Source organism: Diabrotica virgifera, chromosome 2 (genome assembly GCF_917563875.1).
Source record: "Diabrotica virgifera virgifera chromosome 2, PGI_DIABVI_V3a".
Lineage (NCBI taxonomy): Eukaryota > Metazoa > Arthropoda > Insecta > Coleoptera > Chrysomelidae > Diabrotica > Diabrotica virgifera.
Window position 1 is genome coordinate 222,779,624 of NC_065444.1, and position 25,263 is coordinate 222,804,886.

At 34.2% G+C, this 25,263-nt stretch overlaps 1 protein-coding gene across 1 annotated transcript; it reads right to left on the reverse strand.

The window, feature by feature from the left end:
* Positions 1-246: 246 nt before the first annotated feature.
* LOC126880411 (26S proteasome regulatory subunit 6A-B) lies at positions 247-25,179 on the reverse strand. The gene is made up of 4 exons (XM_050644255.1): positions 24,709-25,179; positions 20,758-21,009; positions 11,077-11,393; positions 247-619 (listed from the first exon to the last, which is right to left on the reverse strand). Exons 1-4 carry the CDS (start codon positions 25,082-25,084, stop codon positions 281-283), a joined length of 1,284 nt encoding a protein of 427 aa, XP_050500212.1. The 5' UTR covers positions 25,085-25,179; the 3' UTR covers positions 247-280.
* Between the last annotated feature and the right edge of the window lie 84 nt (positions 25,180-25,263).

The window sequence follows — 25,263 nt, forward strand, 5'->3', positions numbered from 1 at the left end:
GGTTATCTATTTTTGTTTTTTCTATTTTTACACTTTTTCCTATTGCATTATGTCCTATCTAGCCAAAAAAGCAATGAAGACTTTATCACTGTTCAATCACCAAATATATGACAGATAAATGAACAGCTATCAAACGTGCAGCCAATGGTGAACATAATGAGTTTCCACCACAGGATGTTTTATCTCATATATTTATTAAAATGAATAGAATAAAAAAATTTAAATTTGAAACAATCAAACACAAAATACCTATAAATTATCTTTATAAAAAACTACAAAATTAAGCATAATAATTAAGATTTGCCTTCTTCTTAGCTTGAACTTCCATAATTGCATCCATATAATCTTCATGAGTTACAGCTGTAGCACTCCTTCTTAGGGCTATCATACCTGCCTCAACACAGACTGCTTTACATTGAGCTCCATTGAAGTCATCTGTTGATCTTGCTAATTCCTCAAAGTTGACATCAGGATTGACTGTCATTTTTCTTGAATGAATTTGCATGATTCTAGCTCTCGCTTCCTCATTGGGGTGAGGGAACTCTATTTTACGATCTAATCTACCAGAACGGAGTAGAGCAGGATCCAATATATCTACACGATTGGTAGCAGCTATAACCTGTAAAGCAAAATTAAATATGATTGTGTATACAACAAAATTACTACAGTTTATTCGCATAAGCTATGCACTAGATGATGTAAACAATATACTTGAGAGCGATGTTATCACCAGACATATAGAGATGGATATTTCGTTCAGTTTTTGAATATTTTTGGATAACAGTTACTTGTATAATCGCGTAAATTATTCATTAATTTAATTATTAATATGATTATTTTTTCACTATCTATGTATTCAGTGATTACAATAATTTATATACTATTCAATAAAAACTAATAATCAAGAAAAGAGAAAAAGTGATAAAGTGATTTTAATAATACAGCAGTGCCATAGGATTGTAAATTATATAAAAGAAACTTTAAAGGGAAAGAAAATGTGTGCGGCAGTATTCCTTGATGTGGAAAAGGCATTTGATAAGGTGTGGCATAAAGGCCTGTTGTATAAAGTGAAAAAGAATATGCCTAATGAAATATACCTGACATTAAAATCATATCTGAGCGAGCTATTTTTCCAAATCAAAGTAAATACCTCACTTTCCAAATATCATCCTATACAATCCGGAGTACCTCAAGGTAGTGTCCTCGGTCCCTTCCTTTATCTCCTTTACACTGCTGATATACCTGCTGATCATGACATTACTATGGTCACATTTGCCTACGATACAGGAATCCTTACATCAGACGATAACCCAGATAGAGCTTCTAACAAACTGCAAAACTATTTAAATTCACTTCAAACATGGTTAACAAAATGGAAGATTAAAGTAAACGGGGAAAAGTCTTCACAAATTACGTTCACAACAAGAAGGATCGACTGTCCACAGGTTCATATTAACAACATTCCTATCCCCTTAAAATCAGATGTCAAGTACCTGGGACTCCATTTGGACCGAAAGCTGACATGGAAGAACCATATCAAAACCAATAAAGCTCAACTAAATTTAAAAGTCAGACAAATGTATTGGCTGCTAGGTAAAAGATCCCAGTTATCATTAGAAAACAAAGTATTATTATACAAAATGATACTGTAGCGGAAGAGAAATCTTGGCCGATCCACGTATAACAGTAAACACCTCGAGAATGACGTAATCGGATGTGCTAGGCCTCGCCGGAGAATTCTGGAAGGTACGTCACGTAGGCGGAACAAGCCGATAGCTCGAGATGGGAGTCGATTGTTCCAGAATAACAACTGGGTATAAATACGGGCATATTTTGTAAATAAGTTTAGTGTATAAGATAAATTCGTCTGTAACTTATATAAATAAAGTCGTATATAAATTACGAACCGCTAGTTTTATTGTAATTAGAAGTAATTACACTAGTCACGTTACAGTTGGTGTCGGTGTTCGGTAAACTTAGTGCGATATAAATAAGTGGATTACAGAGAGACTTTAAAAGACTTTTGAACTTTATTCGTCGGGAATAACCGGAGTGCGTTAATTGTTCGGTATTCGGAAAGACTTTAAAAGACTTTTGGACTTTATTCGTCGGGAATAGTTAAAGTGCGTTGATTGTTCGGTATTCGGAAAGACTTTTAAAAGACATTTTGGAAAGTACGTGTGTGCCGACCAAAGATGTTGCTACGAGAACTTACAGTAAAACAGCTCCGTGAACAGCTAGAGGAACGGGATCTGGACAGCAGTGGGCTCAAGATAGTCCTACAAGCACGACTCGAGGAAGTCCTAACGAAGAACGGAGATGATCCAGAGACGTTCCACTTCCAGTCAGCAGAACAAGCAATCTTATCGAAATTAAAAACTGTTTCTGAAACGATTGATGATACTTCTAAGATAAGCAACGAGAAATTTGAAAGTGTTTCTCAAAAGATCGATGAAACTTCTAGAAAAAGCGACGAGAAACTTGAAGAAGTTAGTAAAAAAAACAATGAGAAATTCGAAACCATTTCTCAAAAGATCGATGAAACTTCTAGAAAAAGCGATGAGAAATTTGAAAGTGTTTCTCAAGTAATAAAAGACGTTTGTAGACAGACCGACGAGAAATTTGAAGAAGTTTCCAGAACATTCGATAAGATACAGAAAAGTGTAGACGACAATAAAGAAATGCTAGAAGAGAAGATCAAACAACTAGAGAGCATGATAACTGATACAAAAGTACAACCATCAGTTAATGCAGTAGCTTTAGATCTTGTAGTGAAGGATGAAACACCGAGAGACGAAACATCGCATCATATGAGATTTAAATTACCACCATTCGATGGGAAGTCCTCTTGGTCCATATACCTTAGACAATTCGAAGCTATTGCGACCGCCAACCATTGGACCGAACAAGAAAAGGCTGTTTCCTTGACTGCTGCTTTGCGAGGTGATGCTGCAGATATATTAAGATCAATTCCTAAGGGTCAAGAAAAATGTTACCAGACCTTGTTCACTCGTCTAGAAAAACGCTATGGAGATGCCCATCTACAACAAGTATACAAAGCACAACTGAGAAATAGAAGTCAACGAGCAAGTGAGAATCTGCAAGAATTTGAAGCAGATGTGGCTCGTGTGGTGCGGTTGGCTTATCCGGAGGTGCCAGACAGCGTTTTAGAAGAAATTGCGGTAGATACCTTTGTCAATGGGCTGAAAGATAGTGAACTACAGAAAGCTTTACGACTAGCAAGACCGAAAGTTTTAGATGAAGCACTTGCTATTGCATTGGAACACGAAACGGCTAGTCAAACTTCACGAAGCCATAGAGTAAGAACCATTGAAGAAAGTGACGAACACAACGATGAACGTCTGGAGGAAATGATACGGAGAGTATTGAGTAATCAGATGCCAAAGAGACGCGAGCCTAGATGTTGGAATTGCGGAGACGTAGGCCACATTCGACGTAATTGTAAGAAGATCGTACAGCCGTCGGAAAACTAGAGCGGGTCGACACCAAGGGGCAACTGCCGACCTCGAGAACTAGAGCCCCCATAGTAACTGTCAACCTTACGTCCTCCGGTGGAATCCACAACTTATACATCGAAGGTCGTATCAATAATAGATGTAGATCATTTTTGGTGGATACAGGTGCAACGAGAACTATCGCACGTCCAGATGTAGTACGAGACCATAATAAATTATCACCTGCAACAGTAAAGCTTAGAACAGCAACTGGTGAGCGAATTAATACATATGGCGAGGCTAATATGTCAGTATCCATTGGCCAGACCACAGTTGAACATCAAGTATTAATTGCCGAGATCTCCGACGAGTTCATATTGGGGATGGACGTACTACGAAAAGTGGGGGCAATATTGGATGTTCAAAATGGAGTTCTCAGGATCAACTGTGAAGAGTTGCCCTTTCACGACGACAAAGAAGATGTCATCCGCTTACTAACTACATGCGACGTAACCATACCCGGTAATAGTGAGAAAATTCTGATGACCATGCTTGATGGACACTGCCGAGAGGGAAGTTTAAGGATGGTCGAAGATGTAGAAAATGTCGAGTTCCTAACGGCGAAAACTTTGGTAAAAGTTCGAGATGTCATCCCTGTAAGAGTTATGAATTTAAGGGAAACTGCTATTAAGTTAAGTAGAGGAGCTTTGATCGGACAGTGTGTTCCCGTGGCTTCAATTTGCTCTATGAATACCAATGAGAAATCATCAAAGTCAAAGTATCCAAAAGACCTTGTCGAGATGATCATTGAAAGATGCCAAGACCTTGACTATGAACGAACGGAAAAAGTAAGGTCTATGCTGATAGAGTATCAAGATGTTTTTGCTATTGATAAGAAGGATAAGGGCAAAATAAGCATAGTAACGCATAAAATAAATACCGGAGACGCTCAGCCAATCAGACAACGGCCTAGACGACTTCCATTTGCGAAAAGAGATGAGGCCGAAGAGATTATCAAGGATATGGACAAACAAGGAGTAATTGAACCATCGAACAGTCCATGGACATCACCAGTAGTTCTGGTAAAGAAGAAAGATGGTTCAACGCGTTTTTGTATCGACTACCGCCAGCTCAATGCGATAACAAAAAAAGATAGTTATCCTTTGCCCAGAATAGACGATACATTGGATACTCTCTCCGGTTCTCGTTGGTTTTCCACACTCGATTTAAAAAGTGGATATTGGCAAGTAGACATGGAGCCAGCTGATCGGGAGAAAACCGCATTTTCGATAGGATCAGGGCTTTGGCAGTTCACGGCTATGCCGTTTGGTTTATGTAATGCCCCTGCCACATTTGAAAGATTAATGGAGGCCGTTTTAAGAGGTCTAACATGGAAAACATGCCTGGTTTACTTGGATGATGTAAATGTGGTTGGAAGGTCCTTTGATGAACATGCCAAGAATCTAATAGACGTCTTTCAACGATTGAGGGCAGCGAACTTGAAGTTAAGTCCGAAGAAATGTCACATGTTTCGACGAGAAGTTAAGTACTTAGGACATATTGTATCGAGTAATGGTGTAACAGCTGATCCTGAAAAGATTGATGCAATTAAAGATTGGCCAGTACCAAAAGATAAACATGAAATTAGAAGTTTCCTTGGCCTATGTACATATTACCGACGATTTGTCAAAGGATTTGCCAATATCTCCAAGCCCCTAACAAAGTTGACGGAGGAGGGCAAAGAATATACATGGAGTGAAGAGTGCCAAAAAGCTTTCGAACAACTACAAATGGCTCTGATCAGTGCACCGATATTAAGCTACCCGGGACAGGCAGGAAAATTTGTTTTGGATACCGATGCTAGCAACAGTGCTATAGGAGCTGTTCTCTCCCAAATCCAGGACGGACAGGAAAAAGTCATCGCTTATTTCAGCAAAGTCCTGTCGAAACCGGAAAGAAACTATTGCGTTACCAGAAGAGAACTGCTGGGTGTAGTGAAGGCTTGCGAACATTTCCATAAATACTTGTATGGCAGAAAGTTCCTTCTTCGCACCGATCACGCTGCTCTAAAATGGCTCATACAATTCCGTAATCCAGAGGGCCAGATGGCAAGATGGTTAGAACGATTACAAGAATATGATTACGAGATAGAACACAGGGCCGGAAGAGTTCACTCAAATGCTGATGCCCTTTCGAGACGACCATGCAGTGCGAATTGTAATCACTGTGCCAAATTAGAGGAACGATTTTGCCCCGTGAGACGAACCACCGTAATTAATGAGCAATGGCAGCCCCAACAGTTACAAGACGCCCAAGAAGATGATCCATGTATAAAAAGAGTATTGGATTGGATGCGGCAAGGTGAGAGACCTAGTTGGCAGAACATTAGTGCATGTAGTCCAGAAGTCAAGGCCTACTGGAGCCAATGGAATTGCCTGGTACTAAAAGATGATCTTCTGTACAGAACCTTTGAGAACGATGATGGTACAGAATCTAAGCTTCAGTTAATTGTACCTAAAAGTAAAGTGTCAGAAGTATTGCGTCAGTTGCATGACGGTACATCAGGTGGACACTTTGGTATTACGAAGACTCTGCAAAAGGTTCGAGAACGGTTCTATTGGGTGAACTGTAAAGATGATGTAAGAAGATGGTGCCGAAAATGTGAACTGTGTGCATCCGGTAATGGTCCGGTTGGTAAAAAGAGAGCACCCATCAGACAGTACAATGTTGGAAGTCCTATGGAAAGAGTAGCTATCGACATTGCAGGTCCATTTCCAGAAACCGATGCTGGAAATAAATACATCCTGGTAGCCATGGATTATTTTACAAAATGGACTGAGGCCTATGCATTACCAAATCAAGAAGCTGCTACCGTTGCAGAGGTACTTGTTAAAGAATTCTTTAGCCGATTTGGTGTTCCCTTGGAGATCCACTCCGACCAAGGGCGAAACTTTGAGTCAGCTCTTTTCCAAAACGTTTGTAAATTGATTGGTGCCAATAAGACCAGAACAACACCCCTGCATCCTCAATCAGATGGGATGGTCGAGAGGATGAACCGAACGATGGGTAAACACTTGTCCAAAGTTGTATCTGAACATCAGCGAGATTGGGACCAACACATTCATTTATTCCTGATGGCCTACCGCTCGGCCGTAAATGAAACTACAGGTCAAACACCAACCTGCCTGATGTTGGGTCGTGAAGTTCGGTTGCCCTGCGACCTAGAGTTTGGCTGCGGACCTTCCGAGGAACATGTTGCAGGCGAAGACTACGTTGACCGCCTGAAATTACGAATGAACAACATTCATGAACTTGCCCGACAACACATCCAGATAGCCAGTGACAGAATGAAAGATCAATATGATTCTCGATGCAAGAATGAAAGCTTCGAAGTAGGTGATCTTGTCTAGCTTTATAATCCGCAACGTCGTCGAGGCTTATGTCCTAAACTGCAAAGACAATGGGAAGGTCCATATGAAGTTAAGAAGAAAATAAATGACGTAATATATAGAATTAAGAAGTTGCCAAACGGTAAACCAAAAGTTATTCACATAAATCGTCTTGCACCATATGCTGGCTCAAATGAAACAGAAGAAGCACGAGTCCTCCAACAGGAGATGAAAGATGTCGCACAGCCAAGTTTTAATCAATTTATGTCAAATTACGCAGCGAGAAAGAGTGCTAGATTCGGCGTGACCACAGAAGTTCAGCAAGATCTGTTTGGTGTTCCAGAAAACGTCTCTCTGGCCCACTGTGTTGCCCAAGACCTCGAGATGACTAAAGGAATATCGTCCGTATTCAATAGAAAGTTCGGCCGCCTGGACGAGTTAAGAAATCAGCAGCCTAAAATTGGAAGAGTACTGCGATTGGAAGATGGTCCTCGATCTTTGCTGTATATGGTGACCAGAAAGTCTTATACGGACACGCCAAGCTACGAGAACATATGGCGTGCTCTAACTAATTTGAAGAAAATCGTGTGTAATTATGACATCAAAAATTTGGCTTTACCAAAAATAGGCCATGCAGTAGAAAATCTGGATTGGAAGATTGTGAGAAGCATGCTTGAAGTGGTCTTCAGAGGAACTGGTGTACAAATCACTGTGTGTTGCATGAACCCGAAGATGTCGTACCCTTCAAAGACAGTAGACTGTTATTTCTTCTTGAAGGGTGTATGCAGAGCTGGAGAGTCGTGTAGATTCCGCCATCCTGGGCCTTCATTTAGAGTTGCTGATCGAGACGCTCAGATCTTAAGAGGGGAGCAGTGTAGCGGAAGAGAAATCTTGGCCGATCCCCGTATAACAGTAAACACCTCGAGAATGACGTAATCGGATGTGCTAGGCCTCGCCGGAGAATTCTGGAAGGTACGTCACGTAGGCGGAACAAGCCGATAGCTCGAGATGGGAGTCGATTGTTCCAGAATAACAACTGGGTATAAATACGGGCATATTTTGTAAATAAGTTTAGTGTATAAGATAAATTCGTCTGTAACTTATATAAATAAAGTCGTATATAAATTACGAACCGCTAGTTTTATTGTAATTAGAAGTAATTACACTAATCACGCTACAATACTAAAGCCGATATGGAGTTATGGTATAGAGTTATGGGGCTGCAGCAAACCGAGCAACACTAAAATACTGCAAACTTTTCAATCAAAGACGCTGCGCATGATAGCAAGTGCACCATGGTACGTTTCCAATATAACTATCCATAATGACATTCGGATACCATTCATCGAAGATGCTATTAAACTACAGGCAAACAAAGCCCAAGAAAGAAATTTCGCCCATGAAAGTCAAACTATTCAACAACTCTACCAGCCGCCACTTGTGGGAAGAAGACTGAAAAGGACATGGCCAGAGGACCTAACTGATTAGGTGTATTGGAGAATCATCGATGGATGGTGCCCAAAGCATGCCAGGATTCAAGACTTTGCTACTATTTGCTAAATACTCTGTGTTGTAATTGGAGTAGATTGTAAATTTGCACTTAATAAAATGAAAAAAAAAATACATATACTGTTAATATGGAACGAGTAGATAAATTTTGAACACCTTTAACAACTAAAATCGTTGTTTACAATCGTTGAACATATTTCGTTTGATTAAAATTGGGATCTCTACCTATCCTCAACAAAACAATGAAGGAAAATATAAAAAATAAATTACATACTAATTAAACATTCTTAAAAATTAAAGATAATATTTTAAACAGCTTTTTATCATTGTGGAAGAAGCAATCAATTTTTATGATACATAATGGGCAAAAAATGTTTATTTCCCTCTAATTTTGAATGTTTTTTACCTAGAATGTAAATATGTCAGCTTTGCTTTAAAAACCCTGTTTACAATAATTCCTTTTTTTTTTAATCTTTAATTAGATTTTTGCCATCCAGGTTTCACAAGCAAGGTAGATTTTGAAATAATTAAGTTTTTTTAGATATTTCTTCTATATACTTCCTTTTGTTTTGTTATTATTCTTAGCGCATCTGTATAATGGCACTATCAACTCAACCCAGTGACTTCTTTGGTTTAAATTTTGTATTGATAATACGATATTTTTTGTTGATATGTGCCATCATGCTATGCATTAGGGTGGAACGAAAAAAACGTTTTTATAATTTCAATGTGTAATAGTGATAGAAAGTTGCCTATAGCCATTGTTAAGCCACAAATAAAATATTTTTCCAAACAAAATATTTTTAGAGGTGCCGCAAAAGGGTTGAAAGTTAGAATTTTTAGTTAAATTTTGCGAATTTTAATGATTTTGGTTTGGTAAAAAATAGCTATTGTAATATCTTAATTCCTATTTTAAATGATAAATACACACTCTAGAACTACTCTTTCAAGATAATTTTAGTTTTAACTTACAACAATCCAATATATATTTTTACTAAAACTAGCAAAGTTTGAACTTGAATTCCACATTTGAAGAAATATTTCATAGTAAATATTTATTTCATTCCTTAATATAAATTAACATTCTAACTATGGCAGAAGAGCACATTTCAATAGTAGATGAACCTGGATCAACCGTCCTAGGGCATATAACTCCTGCTTCCGGAACAGATGAAGCTATAAAAGATAGCATAATGGAACATTTTCAAGGTGAAAATCCTTTGAACATTTACAATATAACAGCTGTCGGATGTGATGGAACTGTCACTAACAGCAGTGTTAACAATGGTGTAATTGCTTTAATAAAAAAAAACTAAATAAGCCGCTGAAGTGGCTGATTTGTTTGTTCTATTCCAATGAATTGTCTTTGCGTCATTTGTTTTGCACATTGGATGGAAAAACTAAAGGCTCTAATGAATTTGGAGGGCTTTTAGGCAAAGAATTTGATATCTGTAACCAGCATCCTGTGGTTAATTTCGCTCCCATACAAAACAACCTCCCTATTCTAGAGATTAAGGGTGATATAAGCACAGATCAAAAATATTTACTTGAAGTGTGCAAAGCAATCTCCAGTGGTGTATGTTTTTCTTATTAACGATGGCTTACGTTGACCAATCGCTTTCTTTGGTTAGGTATATGTTGCAACAGAGAATCCTTCAAATAATCTGAAAACTTAACTATGTGGGTATGTGATTAAGGTGTATGCTCCAGTTTGGTTTGATGTCAAACTGAAACCATTTTGTGTAAATGGATTAAAACATCTATTAAGACTCATCAAATTTTCACGTTATCTTTTAGAAGAATATCTCCAAATAATTGATCCAGTAATTCAAAGGAATGGTTACTTCTTTCACCCAGAAAATGTGCTTCTCTCCATGTTATGTGACAAGAGAAAAGGGAGCTAGGTCTCCTGCGACTTTTAAAAGCAAGATCGGAACTCATAAATGGTGTAAGGAAGTTTGTTATCCCGAAGCTTAACTTTAATACCAATGACTACATTGATATAATTAACTGGACGGAACAAGAAATTATTGAGCAATAATTACTATGACAAAACATAACTGACGAGGACTTAAAAAGTATATACCTAAGTGAAGCAAGAGACCCTAGTTGTCAGGTGCAGTGTGTGGATTTTCCGTGTTTTCCATGTCATACGCAGGCAGTGAAAAAAGTCATAAAGCTCGTGACTGAGTCATCTCTTAATGTATATGGTCTTAAAGCAAAAATGGCTTTGTTAGAGCACACATTGCTTCCCAAAAGATTATGCCCAAGTTTGAGACAAAAAACCAATTTATTTAAGTAGGTATCAAGATGAATATTGTAACTAAAGAAATCTTATAACAATGTGTACATATAGCAATGATAGCAATGTCAACTGTTATTAGAAACAATATTTGACTAAGAAATGTTAGCTATGGCACCAGGTTAAATATATAAAATACTTGAAATTTTCTGTATTTTTTTGTTAAAAACCTATCTTTTTAAAGCTCTTGCGGCACCTCAAGATGTAAACCTAGAACAAAAATATTTTGTAGTTTTATTGTAGACATGATAAGGCAACGTTCGAGTGCTATTAGAAAGTTCTTTGAAAAAAAAAAATTTTTTTCCTATCCTTTCGTTCCACCCTACTATGCATGTATGCTTCTTTTGATATTATTATTATTGTTCTCAAGACCTTTTATAACTATTATAAATAATTGATAAAATATACCAAAAATGTTTACCTTAATATCAGCTGTTGAACTGAATCCATCCAACTGGTTAAGAAGTTCTAACATAGTACGCTGGACTTCTCTGTCTCCAGCTTTCTCAGAATCAAATCTTTTGGTACCGATAGCATCTAATTCATCAATGAATATTATAGCTGGTGCCTTCTCTTTGGCAAGAGCAAAAGCATCTCTGACAAGTTTGGCACCATCTCCAATGAACATTTGAACGAGTTGAGGACCAGCCAATTTCAAAAATGTTGATTTGGTTTGTGCAGCACAAGCTCTGGCCAAAAGAGTCTTTCCTGTACCAGGGGGACCATATAACAACACACCTGAAAAAATAAGGATATACAAAACCATAAGGAATATGCTAACATACAGCAATATAGAATAAATATGTTAACTGCTTAGGAGTATCTGAAAAAAGTACAAATGTACAATTACTTGTAACTTATCATCAAAGTAAGTATTAAACTAAAAGTAAAAATTTCATTATTTTCCTTGTAATATAAAATATGTAAGTTGGTCACTGATGAGATCTAATGTATCAGAATTGAAAAACAATGTCTAAATAGTATGTCTGATTGACTAAGATCACTATTATCTAAATAACAATAGAGAGTAAGAAGTAGACTGAAGTTAACAATATTCAATATACAGTACGTAAATCGTACAGCTGGACATAGGGAATATACATTGAGAGAATTGTGGAAACTGCGCTAACCTGTGTTAGTTGGAGCTTTTGTTTGAGTAGGCTACCTACGAGTTTTTGGTGCAATAGAGCTGTTAGACCGAATAGAATGAGTGAGTTTTGAAGCAAGGCTGTCCATAAATAAATCAAAAACAAAGTTTATGATTAATGAGTTAATAATTTTACTTTAATTTTTAAAATATTTTTCATTTAAAAAATAATTTCAAAACTAAACCGTTTTCCCATTTCCTTAGGCCAAAAATATTTAGCTACTACACTGTCATAAATATTTTGAAGTTTATTTGTGTCAATCGAAATGAGTTGTTAATTTTGAGGTTAATGCTAACAACCATATTTGTCATCGAGAGAGCTCAATTGCCACAATTATCTCAATATACGCTCTGAGCTTCGCTGGTGGCGCTCCTAGCGGATTACTAATTCAACTTTCACCGGTAATTTTTAAATTTATTATTTAATTGTCATCGCTTAACATTTACAACGCAAAAAAGTAATTAAATTGTAATCGATTTTTTTGAGATTTTGCTAATCATTTTGACGTTTTATTGATAAAATATGAATTCTTACTTCGGATACTTTCACAATTATCGTGTAGATGGCGCTAAGATTTTTAGATTAATTACAATTACATATTACGGAACATTAAAAAAACTTAAATTCAGTATTTAAAACGTAAGTATATTTAAGGTAAAAATATATACCACAGCTAATATTTTTTATAATTAATGTTTTTAATTTTAATTTTAAATTAATCACTTTGACATTTATGTCAAATTTCCGGTAAACGTTTACAGACTTGCCACTACTGGCGCTCGCGAATTTGTAAATATCCCCTCTACATACGAGCTCACAGCGTATAATACAATGTATGTATTTATGTATCTAAATATGTACAATGTATGTTCCCTATGTCCAGCTGAACGATTTACGTACTGTATGATAAAAACATATTAACTTATTCTCTATTGGCTCAAACTGTACACAACATAGAATGCTAATACAGAAGAAAAGACACATTTTAGGAATCTATGCAACAATTAAGAAGACAAAAGCAATCCATAATGTCAAACAAAAGAGACAACACGGATTGTCAAAAAAATTCAAATTGAACTGCCAAGTTTTCATTATCGGAAGAAAGTTTTTATACTTTTTCAGTAATATTAACACTTCTGGAGTTATTTGGAGGTCAGTTTTGGAGTTGTTCAACGTCCATCTACCAGAGAAAGGAAAAAAAAGGTTGGTGGAGGGTTAAGTTATTACAGAGTGTGTAAACGGTAAATATTCAGTATTAATACATCCTAAATTTAACTTATTCTTTCTCTTACATAAATTATAAATTACTTAATTGAATTTGAAGTACGTAAAAGTAAAAGTTTCTACTAACTAAGGGGTTTAAGGGGGTTTCCACTATGGCAGAAACTAGCGGGGGACCTCCCCCGTTAGACAAACTTGAAAATCAAATTAAAAAATATCTTATAATCTAGGCGAAAAGATGGAATCTGAAAATTTAACCTCACGTGGTGAGATAAATACTGAAAAACCACTTAAAAAACCTTTACAAAAGGTTTCTGAATATGGTTATAAAGATAAAGGTCCGTATGAAGTATACATTTCCAGCAATACTGACAAAAATAGGAAATTATAATTACTTGGCTATTGCACGACAAATTTTTGATCTTCAATTAAATTCTATTAAAAAAATTAATAAAAAAGGTAAAAATCGAATTAGTGTGGAATTTATAACTAGTTCAGAAGCCAATAAATTTTTAAAGAATGCAGCGGTTATAAAGAAGGGTTATGATTTATTTATTCCATATAAAAATGTTACCTGTAAGGGGGTAGTAAGATTTATCGATAAGAGTTTTACAGATTAAATGATTGTCAAATATTCTGAAACAAAAATTGATAATTGTAAAATTATTGAAGCTAGAAGATTAAGTACGAAAAAAAAAGAATTCCAATAGAATCACCACATCTAACCAGGAAAGTTCATTAGAAAATAATGCGATCACTACTAAAAATATAGAGGCTGAATATATACCTACAGGTACCATAAGTATCACCTTCTCGGGAACTACTTTACCAAAAAGTATATATATTTGTGGCATAGAACATAGGGTTCTTCCTTATATATTACCGGTTGTTCAATGTTATAATTGTTTAAATTATGGTCACGTAAAAAAAATCTGTAAAAGTAACAAAAGTAAATGCTTAAATTGCGGTTCTTCAGAACATGAGAGGGGGTCCATAATTTGTTTCATTAAATGTATACATTGTGATAGTAATGAGCATAATAGCACAAACAGGAGCTGTCCAGAGTATAAAAGACAAAAAAATATTAGGGAATATATGCCACTAGATAATTTATCATTTTATGAAGCATCAGAATTCTTTCCTAAAATAAATAAAAAACAAGAATTTGTAAAATACAAACAGGATTTTCCTGCATTAAAAAATATTAGATCTGAAGATAACGAGGTAGCTATTAATCAGAGAAGGGGCATACATAACATTGACGTGAGTCGTAAGAAAAGTACATACAGGGAGACAGTAAGTAATAACAAAAAAAGAAAAAATACAGATATAAAACAAACATATGATAAAAAATCCTATCAAGAATGTTTAATAAGTCCAAACGGCAGATTATATAATACATCTCCAATAATAGGAACAAGTACAAATAATACATATCACGTTTCTGATTCTATAGAAGGATCTAGTAGGGGAATGACTTCTCAGCGACTGGACTCATATCGGATTGATAGGGACCACTCTAATATGTTAGACGATATAATAAATCTAGCAAGAAAGCTAGAAGATTCTGATAGATCTCATGTTTTAAGTTTTATGACCCGGCTAAATAATGTTACAAATTTAAACACCTTAAATAAAATAAATGATGACGATGACTCAGAATATTAGTAACTGTAAATTATCAATTTTACAATGGAATTTGCACAGTGTTAATAGTAATAGAGATAGCTTGTTAATTTTTATCAAAGAAATTGACCCGGACATAATTATATTAAATGAAACCTGGCTGAAACCAGATTTTTATTTTACCATTAATAACTATATAATACATAGAGATGATCGGTAATGATAATTATGGGGGAATTGCAACTTTAATAAAATCAAAAATTATACATAGCAGAACTAACATAGATAATTCAAGGTCTCATAAAAATTTTCAATCCATTGGTATTCTCTTAGAAGAATATTATATACAGATTCTGAATGTATATAACCCATCTGGCATTAAGATACAGGAAAATGGTTTTAAAGAGGTACTACATTCTCTTCACCATCCATTCATAATCATGGGAGATCTGAATGGCCATCATCCACTGTGGGGAAGTAATCATTCTGATATAAATGGTAAAATTTTAATAAAAATTATTGAAGAGGAAAATTTAGTAGTGCTTAATGATGGTACACCTACAAGATTGGGTCAACCAGGTCAAAATCCGCAGTGGATCTGACCATTTCGTCTGCTGTATTAGCTATGAATAGTGTATGGGAAGTATATGAGGATACTGGAGGTAACGATCATTTTCCAACGATTTGCAAAATTAATATAAATCAACAAAATTTAAATAATGTTAGCCAACTAAAAATCTCTAATGAAAGAAATTACAAAAGGGCTAACTGGGGTCAATATTATCAGTATATAGAAAACTCATTAGTAAATAATTGTAGGGATGAGGTAGATTATAAAGAGTTAATTAATATTATTAATGATGCGGTTTCTAAAACTATTCCTTTTTATAAAACTAGAACATCCACTACAAAAAGTAATCCCTGGTGGGATGCAGAGTGTGATGAATTAATATGCTTAAGAAGGAATGGCATCAAGAATTATCAAAGTAATTCAACCATAGAGAATTATATAGAGTATAAAAAAATAAAAGCATATGTCAAAAGGAATTTAAAACGCAAGAAAAAGGATAGTTTTAGAGAATTCTGCTCTTCTATTAACAGGGATACTCCTACTTAGTAAAGTTTGGAAAACCGTTAAAAAATTTAAAAATAATCAAAATTCGAGTAATACAAATAAATTACCAAATCCAACTGTAGCATTACAAATATTAGATAATATGTCAATCACTAATATAGATCCTAGCTTTAATATTCTCCCTTCAACAGTAATTACTGAACCATTCTCTATGGCAGAGATACAAAACATTTTAAACATAAAAAAGGATAAAGCCTCTGGTTTAGATAAAATTTCCTACTCAATGATCAAAAATCTTCCTAATATTGCTTTGTCATTACTTTTAAAGTTTTATAATAAACTTTTATTAACAGAGACTATTCCATATCAGTGGAAACAAATATTAATAATACCTATATTAAAACCACTAAAAAATATAGGATTGTGGGAGAATTATAGACCTATTGCATTGTCATCATGTGTGGGAAAAATAATAGAAAATCTTATAAAAAATAGGTTAGAGTGGTTTATAGAGCGCAATAGATTACTGCCTAAATTACAGATAGGTTTTAGAAGAGGAAAAGGAAGTATGGAGGCAGTAAATCTACTAACACATAAAGTATTGGAAGCCTTTAGTAAGAATAAAAAGTTAATCACTTAATTGTTAATCAGTTAATTGCAGTATTTTTGGATATCAAAGCAGCTTATGATAATGTTAATATATATTTGATGTATGAAAAACTAATAGAGATGAATATTCCGATCGATTTAGTAAATCTTATTTTTGCATTTTTAAATAATAGGGAAATTTTTATTAAAGATTGTAAGAATAATATAATTGGCCCAAAGGTATCCAATTTAGGTTTAGCGCAGGGATCCCCACTAAGCCCCACATTATTTAACATCTATACCAAAAATATTCACCAAATTCCATTAGGTAGGGCTCAATTAATTCAATATGCAGATGATATAGTTATGACAATAGTAGGTGAAGATCCAAATAAACTAATAACAGAGATAAATGATACTTTAAAAAAGATTCATGCTTGGGTAACTGAGCATAATTTACAAATTTCTATTAATAAATCATCAGCTGTATTGTTCAGAAAAAGGAAAAGTTACAAATATATTCCTTATATTATGTATAATAATAATATAATTCACTGGTCGGAATCAGTTAAATACTTAGGGGCTAATTTAACTGGGTCTTTAAACTGGTCAGAGTTCATTCAGAATACTTGCAATAAATCGGAGAAGGGGCTTAATATAATGAGAGCATTATGTGGAACCTGGTGGGGATCGGATCCTAAGACCCTAATAACCATTTATAAAGGTTTAGTGAGATCACATCTAGACTATGCTGGTAGTATCTTAACACCTGGAAACAAAACGGTTTTAAAAAAATTGGATTCCATACAATTTCAAGCTTTAAGAATTGTTACTGGTTGTATGCGTTCAACTCCTACAAATGCATTATTATCTGAATGTGGTGAAATGTCTCTAGAATATAGAAGAAAAATTCTTTCTATGAAAATGTTACTTAAAATTAAAGAACTAAAGGGTAATCCATTAGAGGAAATAATTAATAATATTACAAATTATTGTAAATCAAATATTGGCTATTGGAAATATAGACAATATCCATATTTAATAGAAGCAAACATTAATTCCCAAAATGAAATTATAAATATTAAACAATCAGAAATAAATCCTATTTATAAAATAGAATTAAAATATCTTGTAGAACCAGTCAATATTATATCATCTAAAGTTACCAAAACAGAAATTTATAGTCAACAAAAGTTTTATAAGGAATTTTGTGAAAAATATCATACATATACATGGATTTACACTGATGGTTCAGTGGATCCCATATTAAATACTTCAGGTATGAGTGTACATATCCCATCCTTAGAGTATAATTTTTCGGCCAAGTTATTTAGCCATATTCAAATTTGTAATGCTGAAATAATCGCAATAAATAAAGCAGTATCAATTTGCATAGAAAAAAATATTAACAAAGCTATCATTTTTACAGATTCTCAAAGTGCTATCCAGAAAATTAATAACAAAACTTTAAAGGTAGTAAATGGTTGTTCAGGAATGACAAAAAGACTTATATTAGAAGCAAAAAATATTAATTTAGATATTATCATTGCATGGATCCCAGGGCATTCCGGAGTATTAGGAAATATTAAAGCTGATTCACTTGCTAATGTAGGTCGTTGTCTCAATTTTCCAGTAAACATAAAGGTGGAGAAAGATGACTATTTTCCCTTTTTTAAAAAAAAGTACTGGGATGAATTTAAAAAAGAGTGGAAGGAATCTTTTAAATATAAAGGTATTTGGTATCAACAGCTACAACCAGTTTTCAAAAATAGTCCTTGGTATCTCAATGTTCCTTACATAGATAGAAGACATATAACAACTATTATCAGAATGCGTACAGGTCACTGTTTGGTTCCAAATCACCTATTTAAAATGGGGATAGTAGAACATCCTTATTGTGAATGTGGTCAATTAGCAGATTTACAACATGTGATTCTTGAATGCCCTATTAATACTGTGCAAAATTTTGATTTATATAATGAATTAGCTAAAAATGGGTGTCCAACACCCATATCCCTTACAACCCTTCTTTATAAACCGCAGTTGGTTCTTATTAAACTTTTAATACATTTTTTGAATATACACAAAATTAAGTTATGAGGAAAGTAAAATATTGAAAATAAATTAATAACATAAATGAATATATTATAAATAATTTGAAAAATATGTCAAAAGTACACGTGAAAATATAATTCGTATAACCGAATAATATAATCTTTTGTTTCTATATAAACATTCTGTAATCACCTGGGTCTTTCACTATACCTATCTGAGGCAACAACATGGGATTGTGTAATGGTCAGGTGTTGCCCTGTATAAGAGAAGTTTGTGCCTTTGTTGTATTTATTCCATGCCAACTCAAAATTGACTGTAAATAAGTTATAGAAGAATAAGATTGTGTAATGATCGGCAGTTACCCCTGAGAGAAAAAAGTTTGTGTCTTGTTATATTTGTCCCATGCCAACTCAAAATTGCCAGTAAACTCAAAAAAAAAGTAGAAGAATAAGATTGTGTAATGGTCGGCAGTTGCTCCTGAGAGCAAAGTTTGTGTCTTTGTTGAATTTGTCCCATGCCAACTCAAAATTGCCAGTAAACTAAAAAAGAAGTAGAAGAATAAGATTGTGTAGTAGTCGGCAGTTGCCCTTGAGAGAAAAAAAATTTAATGTCGTTGAAAAAAAAAGTTAAGTTTTTGTATTTGTCCCATGCCAACTCAAAATTTCTCCTAAATCAAAGAAGAAAAAGAAGATTGTGTATTGATAGACAGTTGCCCCCTTAAGGCTGTATGACACTATGCATTTTCTTGTATCATTTCTAATATCGTTTCTGATATCGTTTCTTGTATACATTTTCTTGTATCATTTCTTGTACGTACATTTGTGCCCTGTATGACACTATGCAAGTTCTTGTATCGAAAACTGTATGAAATTCGGCACGTGATTGGTCGAAATTTTGTTTGTCACCCTGTCACGTTACATTGGTATGGTAGTACTGCGTCTACAGCTGATTTTAAAGATTTTATAAAATTTATAAACTTTTAAAAACAAATATTTTAATGTTATAATAACTAGAATTTTTACGTTGACTGTTGATTATTTGTGTTTTTTATTTTGTTTTGATATTTGTGCTAAAATATTTGCATTATAATTATCTTCAGTTTGATCCAAATTGGAACTATTTGTATTTTCCTCTATTAAAAAATTATGCAATATGAAACCCAAAGTTATTCTAAATATATGGTTATTAGTAGAACAGTAGTCCATACCAAACGGTATATTAAGTATCAATAAAATATTTATAAATAATACCTACAAAACACAAATAAGTTCATCAAGACATAAATCATATGATCTCATTTTCAGCCGCCATTATGACATTTAGAAGTTTTACCAGCAGGTTTTACGTTTTTGCTCTTTGCGCAGAAATTGGCGCAGTTATTGTACAAGAATCTGTGCCTGACACAAATTCTTGTATCGTTTCTGATATCGTTTCTTGTATCTGTGTATGACACTATACATTTTTTTGACATATCAGAAACGATATTAGAAATGATACAAGAAAATGCATAGTGTCATACAGCCTTTAGACAAGGAAAGAGAGGTTGCCCCTAGCGTGAAATTTTTTTTTATCTTGTCATGTTTGTCCCACACCAACCAAAATTTCTAGTTAACTAAAGAAGAAGAAGAAAAAGATGAAGAAGAAGAAGAAACAAATTGTACAATGTACTAACTCCAAATTGTAAGTGAATAAGGGATATTTCCCTTGTTCCGAGACGATAAGCTGGCCAAATACCCAAGTAGGTGGAGGCCAATAAACTGAAGAAGAAGAAGAAAGAGACAACACAGTGCAGCAAAAATTTGAATTAAAGAATATAGGGAGACAAAACAATTTGGCATTAAGGGGCTATCCTAGTGTAAAAGTGAGAAATTCATATAATTTTTTTGTGAATTTTTAAAATAAAAAGTACTGTAGCTATTATTATGAAAATTTGCATGAGCATTTATTATAAAAAGAAGTATATTTATGTAAAACAATTTTCATAAAAAAATATTGAAAATTAATCGATTTATGCGCTATCTACTGGCACTGTGAAAATAAAAACATAGCTCCACTGCTGCAGTGATTGGGACTAATAAAGATACTGAAACATAAATAATGCTCGTGTCATTATTGGAAATGAAAATGAAAAAAATGGCGTATGAGGCCAGTGATTATGCCGTTACTCCACGGCCGCTCACAAGGAGATGATAGACAAGTATTATAACATTCTGCTAAAAATTAAAAATTATTATTATCTAAACTTGGTTTTTTCTGTTTCCAAAAATTATACGATACTTTTTGTGAATAGTGAATAAAAGTAAACAAAGCAAACAAATTAGTAGGTATTCTTTATGTTTTTCAAATGTAGTCTAATTCAAGAGAATATTATTGAGATTAAAGATCTAACCTTTTGGTGGATGTATACCCAAATTAACAAATTTATCTTTGTGAGTCATAGGTAAAACAACAGCTTCAATTAATTCTTGGATTTGTTTATCTAGACCTCCAATGTCTGAATACTGTTCAGTTGGTCTTTCATCTACTTCCATAGCTTTAACTCTGGCATCATATTCAGCAGGTAATGTTTCCAAAATAAGGTATGAATCTTTGTTTACTCCTACCAAATCACCTGGCTTTAACTTCTCCTCGTCCACCAGACCTGTAACATAGTTGTTTATGTAATTATCAATTATTTTTGATTGATTTAAATTTTTATACTAAAGAAAGGGAATTAGGGAAAGACAGCTTTAGATTTAATTCGATTCAGGGACCACTACCATCAGTTGATATGTGTTTCTTCTTTTTAGACTCTTCAGAATTGCCTGTGGTGTACTCTGAAGAGAACTAAATCTGGCTGGCTCACTAAGCAAAATAATAAAGAACTATTTGCTGCTGGTGTTAACGACATCTATCTAAACAAAAGAGAAAGGTTATTTTTTCTCTTTTGTTTAGATAGAGGTCGCTAAAGCGTCCAGCAGCAAATAATTCTTTATTATTTTGCTTAGTAAGACAGCCAGAAAAGGCGGTCAGAGATGCCCGAATAGACAACAGAGGAAATATTTCTAATAAATCATCCCAAATTTTGGCATATGCACTATGCAGATGACGTGGACCTAGTTGACCGCACAACACGCAATATGCAAACTAGAAAAAATGTATACCACCTTCTCAAATGCCTCAAAAAATATTGGCCTGAAAGTAAACGAGGAGAAAACTAAGATGATGGCATCAACATCCAACAATAGAGCCAAAAACATCCGCCACCAATTCACTGTTGACGACTCTACCTTTGAAGTGGTGGACAAATTCACATACTTAGGATCCCTGATCACCAAGGAGAACGTCATGATGGAAGAAATCAAGCGAAGGATAATCCTAGCGAACAAATGCTATTTTGCACTGAGTAGACATATGAGAAGCAGAAACTTAAGCCAAAAACAAAAATAACCATATACAAAACCCTTATACAACCAGTGTTGACATATGGATCGGAGGCATGGACCATCTCCAAGGCAGATGAAAACCTTCTGCTTATATTTGAACGAAGGATCCTCGGAGGAATATTAGGTGGCATCTGTGAGAATGGTATTTGGAGGAGGAGGTACAACTACGAGGTATACCACAGATATAAACATGTATTTGGTGGTAAAGACATAGTATCTCTTATAAGAATAGGAAGACTAAGATGGGCAGGACATCTAGCAAGATCAAAGCATAACAACCCTCCTAGAAGAATCCTTATGTCACAACCTGTGGGAAGTAGAAATAGGGGTAGGCCAAAACTTAGATGGAAGGATTTTGTAGATGAGGATGGGAGAAAAATAGTCAGAGCAAACTGGCAACGGTTGGCAATGGATAGGACTGACTGGCGTAATAGACTTGGGAAGGTCGAGGCTCTTTTATAGGGCTGTAGCACCATTGATGATGATGAAGACAGCCAGATTTAGGTTGCTTCAGGGTACACCATAGGTGGTTCTGAAGACTCTAAAAAAAAGAGACATATCGCACTATGAGTGCAATACTATCGTAAGTAAAAAAAATTTTTTTTGAGATAATCAGGGAAAATGTTTCATTAATAGCACTTTATATGAGGGCAAAACTATTTTAACAAACAAATTAATTTTCATGGTATAATTCCCAAGTTAAGATACTAAAGTATTCGCATATAAGGCTTATTCTTTTTGTGCAAGACTATCACATTGGAAATATGATAGTCTTACATCTAATTGCCAAACGCGGTAATAAATTTGGGTATCTTATATCAAGATGTGATAGTATTACACCCACTTACGAATAACGACCTTAGGTCCTAAAACCAAAAAAACTTAAGTAAAATTTTCCATTTTGGTGGGGACTTTCCATTTGTAACCCCCGACCCCACCGCTGCGGGGGTCCTGTTTAATACCATTCGATAGATTTTTCAAAAATACTGAATAAGTATATTTTGCAGTTTTTCGATCTGATGTTTATTTTTTCGAAATATCGCGAGATTTGTATATAAAATTACCCCCACCCCTCTCCGTGGGGGGTCATATTTTGTATCATTTCCTTACGCCCGATCAAGTCGTCAAATTTTTGAAATAAACTTACCTTATCTTAATCTGACAATTTCGAGTATTTTTAAGGATATAATTTTTTTTTCGGGCCCCCTTAACGAACGCCCTTGTGTTAAGAGCCAATATATGGTAAAGGTACATCTGCAGGGTACCAGGTTTCTCCCCATATATAATCTGATGTGCTCGAGTAACTGCAAAAATCCCCGTATTGTTACTCCGGTGCAAGATTATCTTAACTTCAAATATATCATTATCAGTATATTATGTTATTATTTTAAAAACACTAACTAAAATGAGTCACTCTAAATGTATTGTTTTAATTCACAATACCATTCTATCATTAATACAGTTGATGTAAAAAAAAGATAAAAATTTGAGCCAAACTAAAACATTCATTATCTCCACATTTAGTTTTTTTGAGTTGCGATACTCTTGCACTCATAGTGCAATATGTCAACCGATGGTGGTGGCCCTTGAATCAAATTATATCTAAAAGCTGTCTTTCCTTAGTTTATTTTACTCATATTTGATTACTAAGGATGCAGAATTCTGTTGGATTTTTATCTAGAGAAGCGGACAGGTGATGAATGCAAATTGTAGATTCTCCCATGTTCGCTATTTATCGGCCTGCTTGCTTTATAAATTGTAAAAAGCTCAGGCAAGAGATTGTTACCAAGAATTCTGCATTCTGACCTAAAAGATAATTTTTTTCCTCTTTTGTTTAGAAAGGGAATTGTCTATAATTGTCAAACTAAACCTACTTTATTTGATGTTTTGGTTTCCATGTGAGAATATAGACCCAAAATGCAAGTTTGAATAAGTTAACACATTCACGGACACAACTGCATATGAAGTCACTTACTCCATAAGAAGATGTGGCTACATGTGAAGCGTATCCGTGAATGTGTTAAAACTATTCCTTTTGTTTAAAAATAAAAAAAAAATGTCCAAAATTTTGACCAAATGTCTATTGGAGTATCTCCAATTCTTGTAGTTAATTCTCATTTAAATGATGTTAATGTCGGAATTTGAATTCACGGAAAATGTATCAATAACATAAGATACACAGATGGCACATTGATATTTGCTGACAGTTCTGAAGCCCCCCCCCCCCAGGAGTTAATGAATAGGATCACATAAGTAAGTCAGAAGGACTTTCACTAAACATTAAAAGAAAACAAAATATATTTATGATGATCTCTAGGAAGGAACAGCAATTTGGACGAATTAGATGGTCAACAAATAGAGTAAAAACAAACACCTATCTTGGTATGAACATCAATTAAAATTAGGAACTTTACCTAGAAATCAAAAGTAGAATAGAGAAAGCAAGATCTACATTTTAAAAAATGGCTAATATTCAAATATCATGATTTATCAATACCCATAAAAATTGGTTACTTGATGTTAAGTATATCTTTCCTATACTGTTGTATATGTATAGAAAACAACAACTAATTTTACAGAGAAAATGCAACTAATTTTACAGAGAAAAGTAGAAGGCGACCTGTAGAAGAGTAGAAAAGTAGAAGAAGAATAGGCGAATGAAGACCACGAAGGTGAAGAATTTCCTGGTTGAAAAATCTATGTAAGTACATACATGATTCAACACAACAACTACAAATCTTTTCCGAGCAACAGTGTGCTTAGTACAGATTGCCATGATGGTCGCCAACATCCGAAACGGCACTACAAGAAGAATTTCGTTTTACATTAAATTATATTTAGAAAATGCTACAAAGAAAATAACGTTTTACAAATGAAATGTACTTTTAGTTTAACTGAATAAAGATTTAATTTACCTATCACTGGTAAAAAGTAGGTTTGTCTAGTGGAAGTTTTAACAACAGCACATTTTCCTTTTCTTTGTGAGTCCAGATCAACAACTGCACCATCTTCCTCTTCCTCTTGGGGATCCACATCTAACAGTTCTATTACATTGGACACCAAGTACGGTAAGGTTTTGTTCACTTTAATTTTCTCAGTATTCTCCTTTATTTTCTCATTTTGGGCTTGTAATTCATGATTGATTCTCATAACTTCACTCTTCATTATTTTAATTTCATTGTCTAGTAAACGTGTCCGGCTAACTATTTCATCAGTGGACATTCGTAAAACCTCTTCACCTAATGCTTCCTCTCCATCTTCCCAAATAGAAACATCTTCAAGAGTAGCCATGATTTATTTATTTTAATTTAGTTTATTGAGAAATGAAAACACTTTGAAATTACAAATTCGGACTGTCATCAATCGTATTCAAATGTCAAAAATGCAAACGCAAGTCATGACAGAACATCTGTCAACTGTCAACTTAGACTTTTACATTCTTCCTCTTTTACATACTTTTTCATTCAACC

Excerpts from the sequence above, each read along its gene's own strand:
- LOC126880411 (XM_050644255.1), bottom strand. The coding sequence starts at position 25,084 with ATGGCTACTCTTGAAGATGTTTCTATTTGGGAAGATGGAGAGGAAGCA. Across the intron at positions 11,394-20,757 it reads GGGTATACATCCACCAAAAG|GTGTGTTGTTATATGGTCCC; the intron begins GTTAGATCTTTA and ends TTATTTTTTCAG. Across the intron at positions 620-11,076 it reads GTTCAACAGCTGATATTAAG|GTTATAGCTGCTACCAATCG; the intron begins GTAAACATTTTT and ends TTTGCTTTACAG.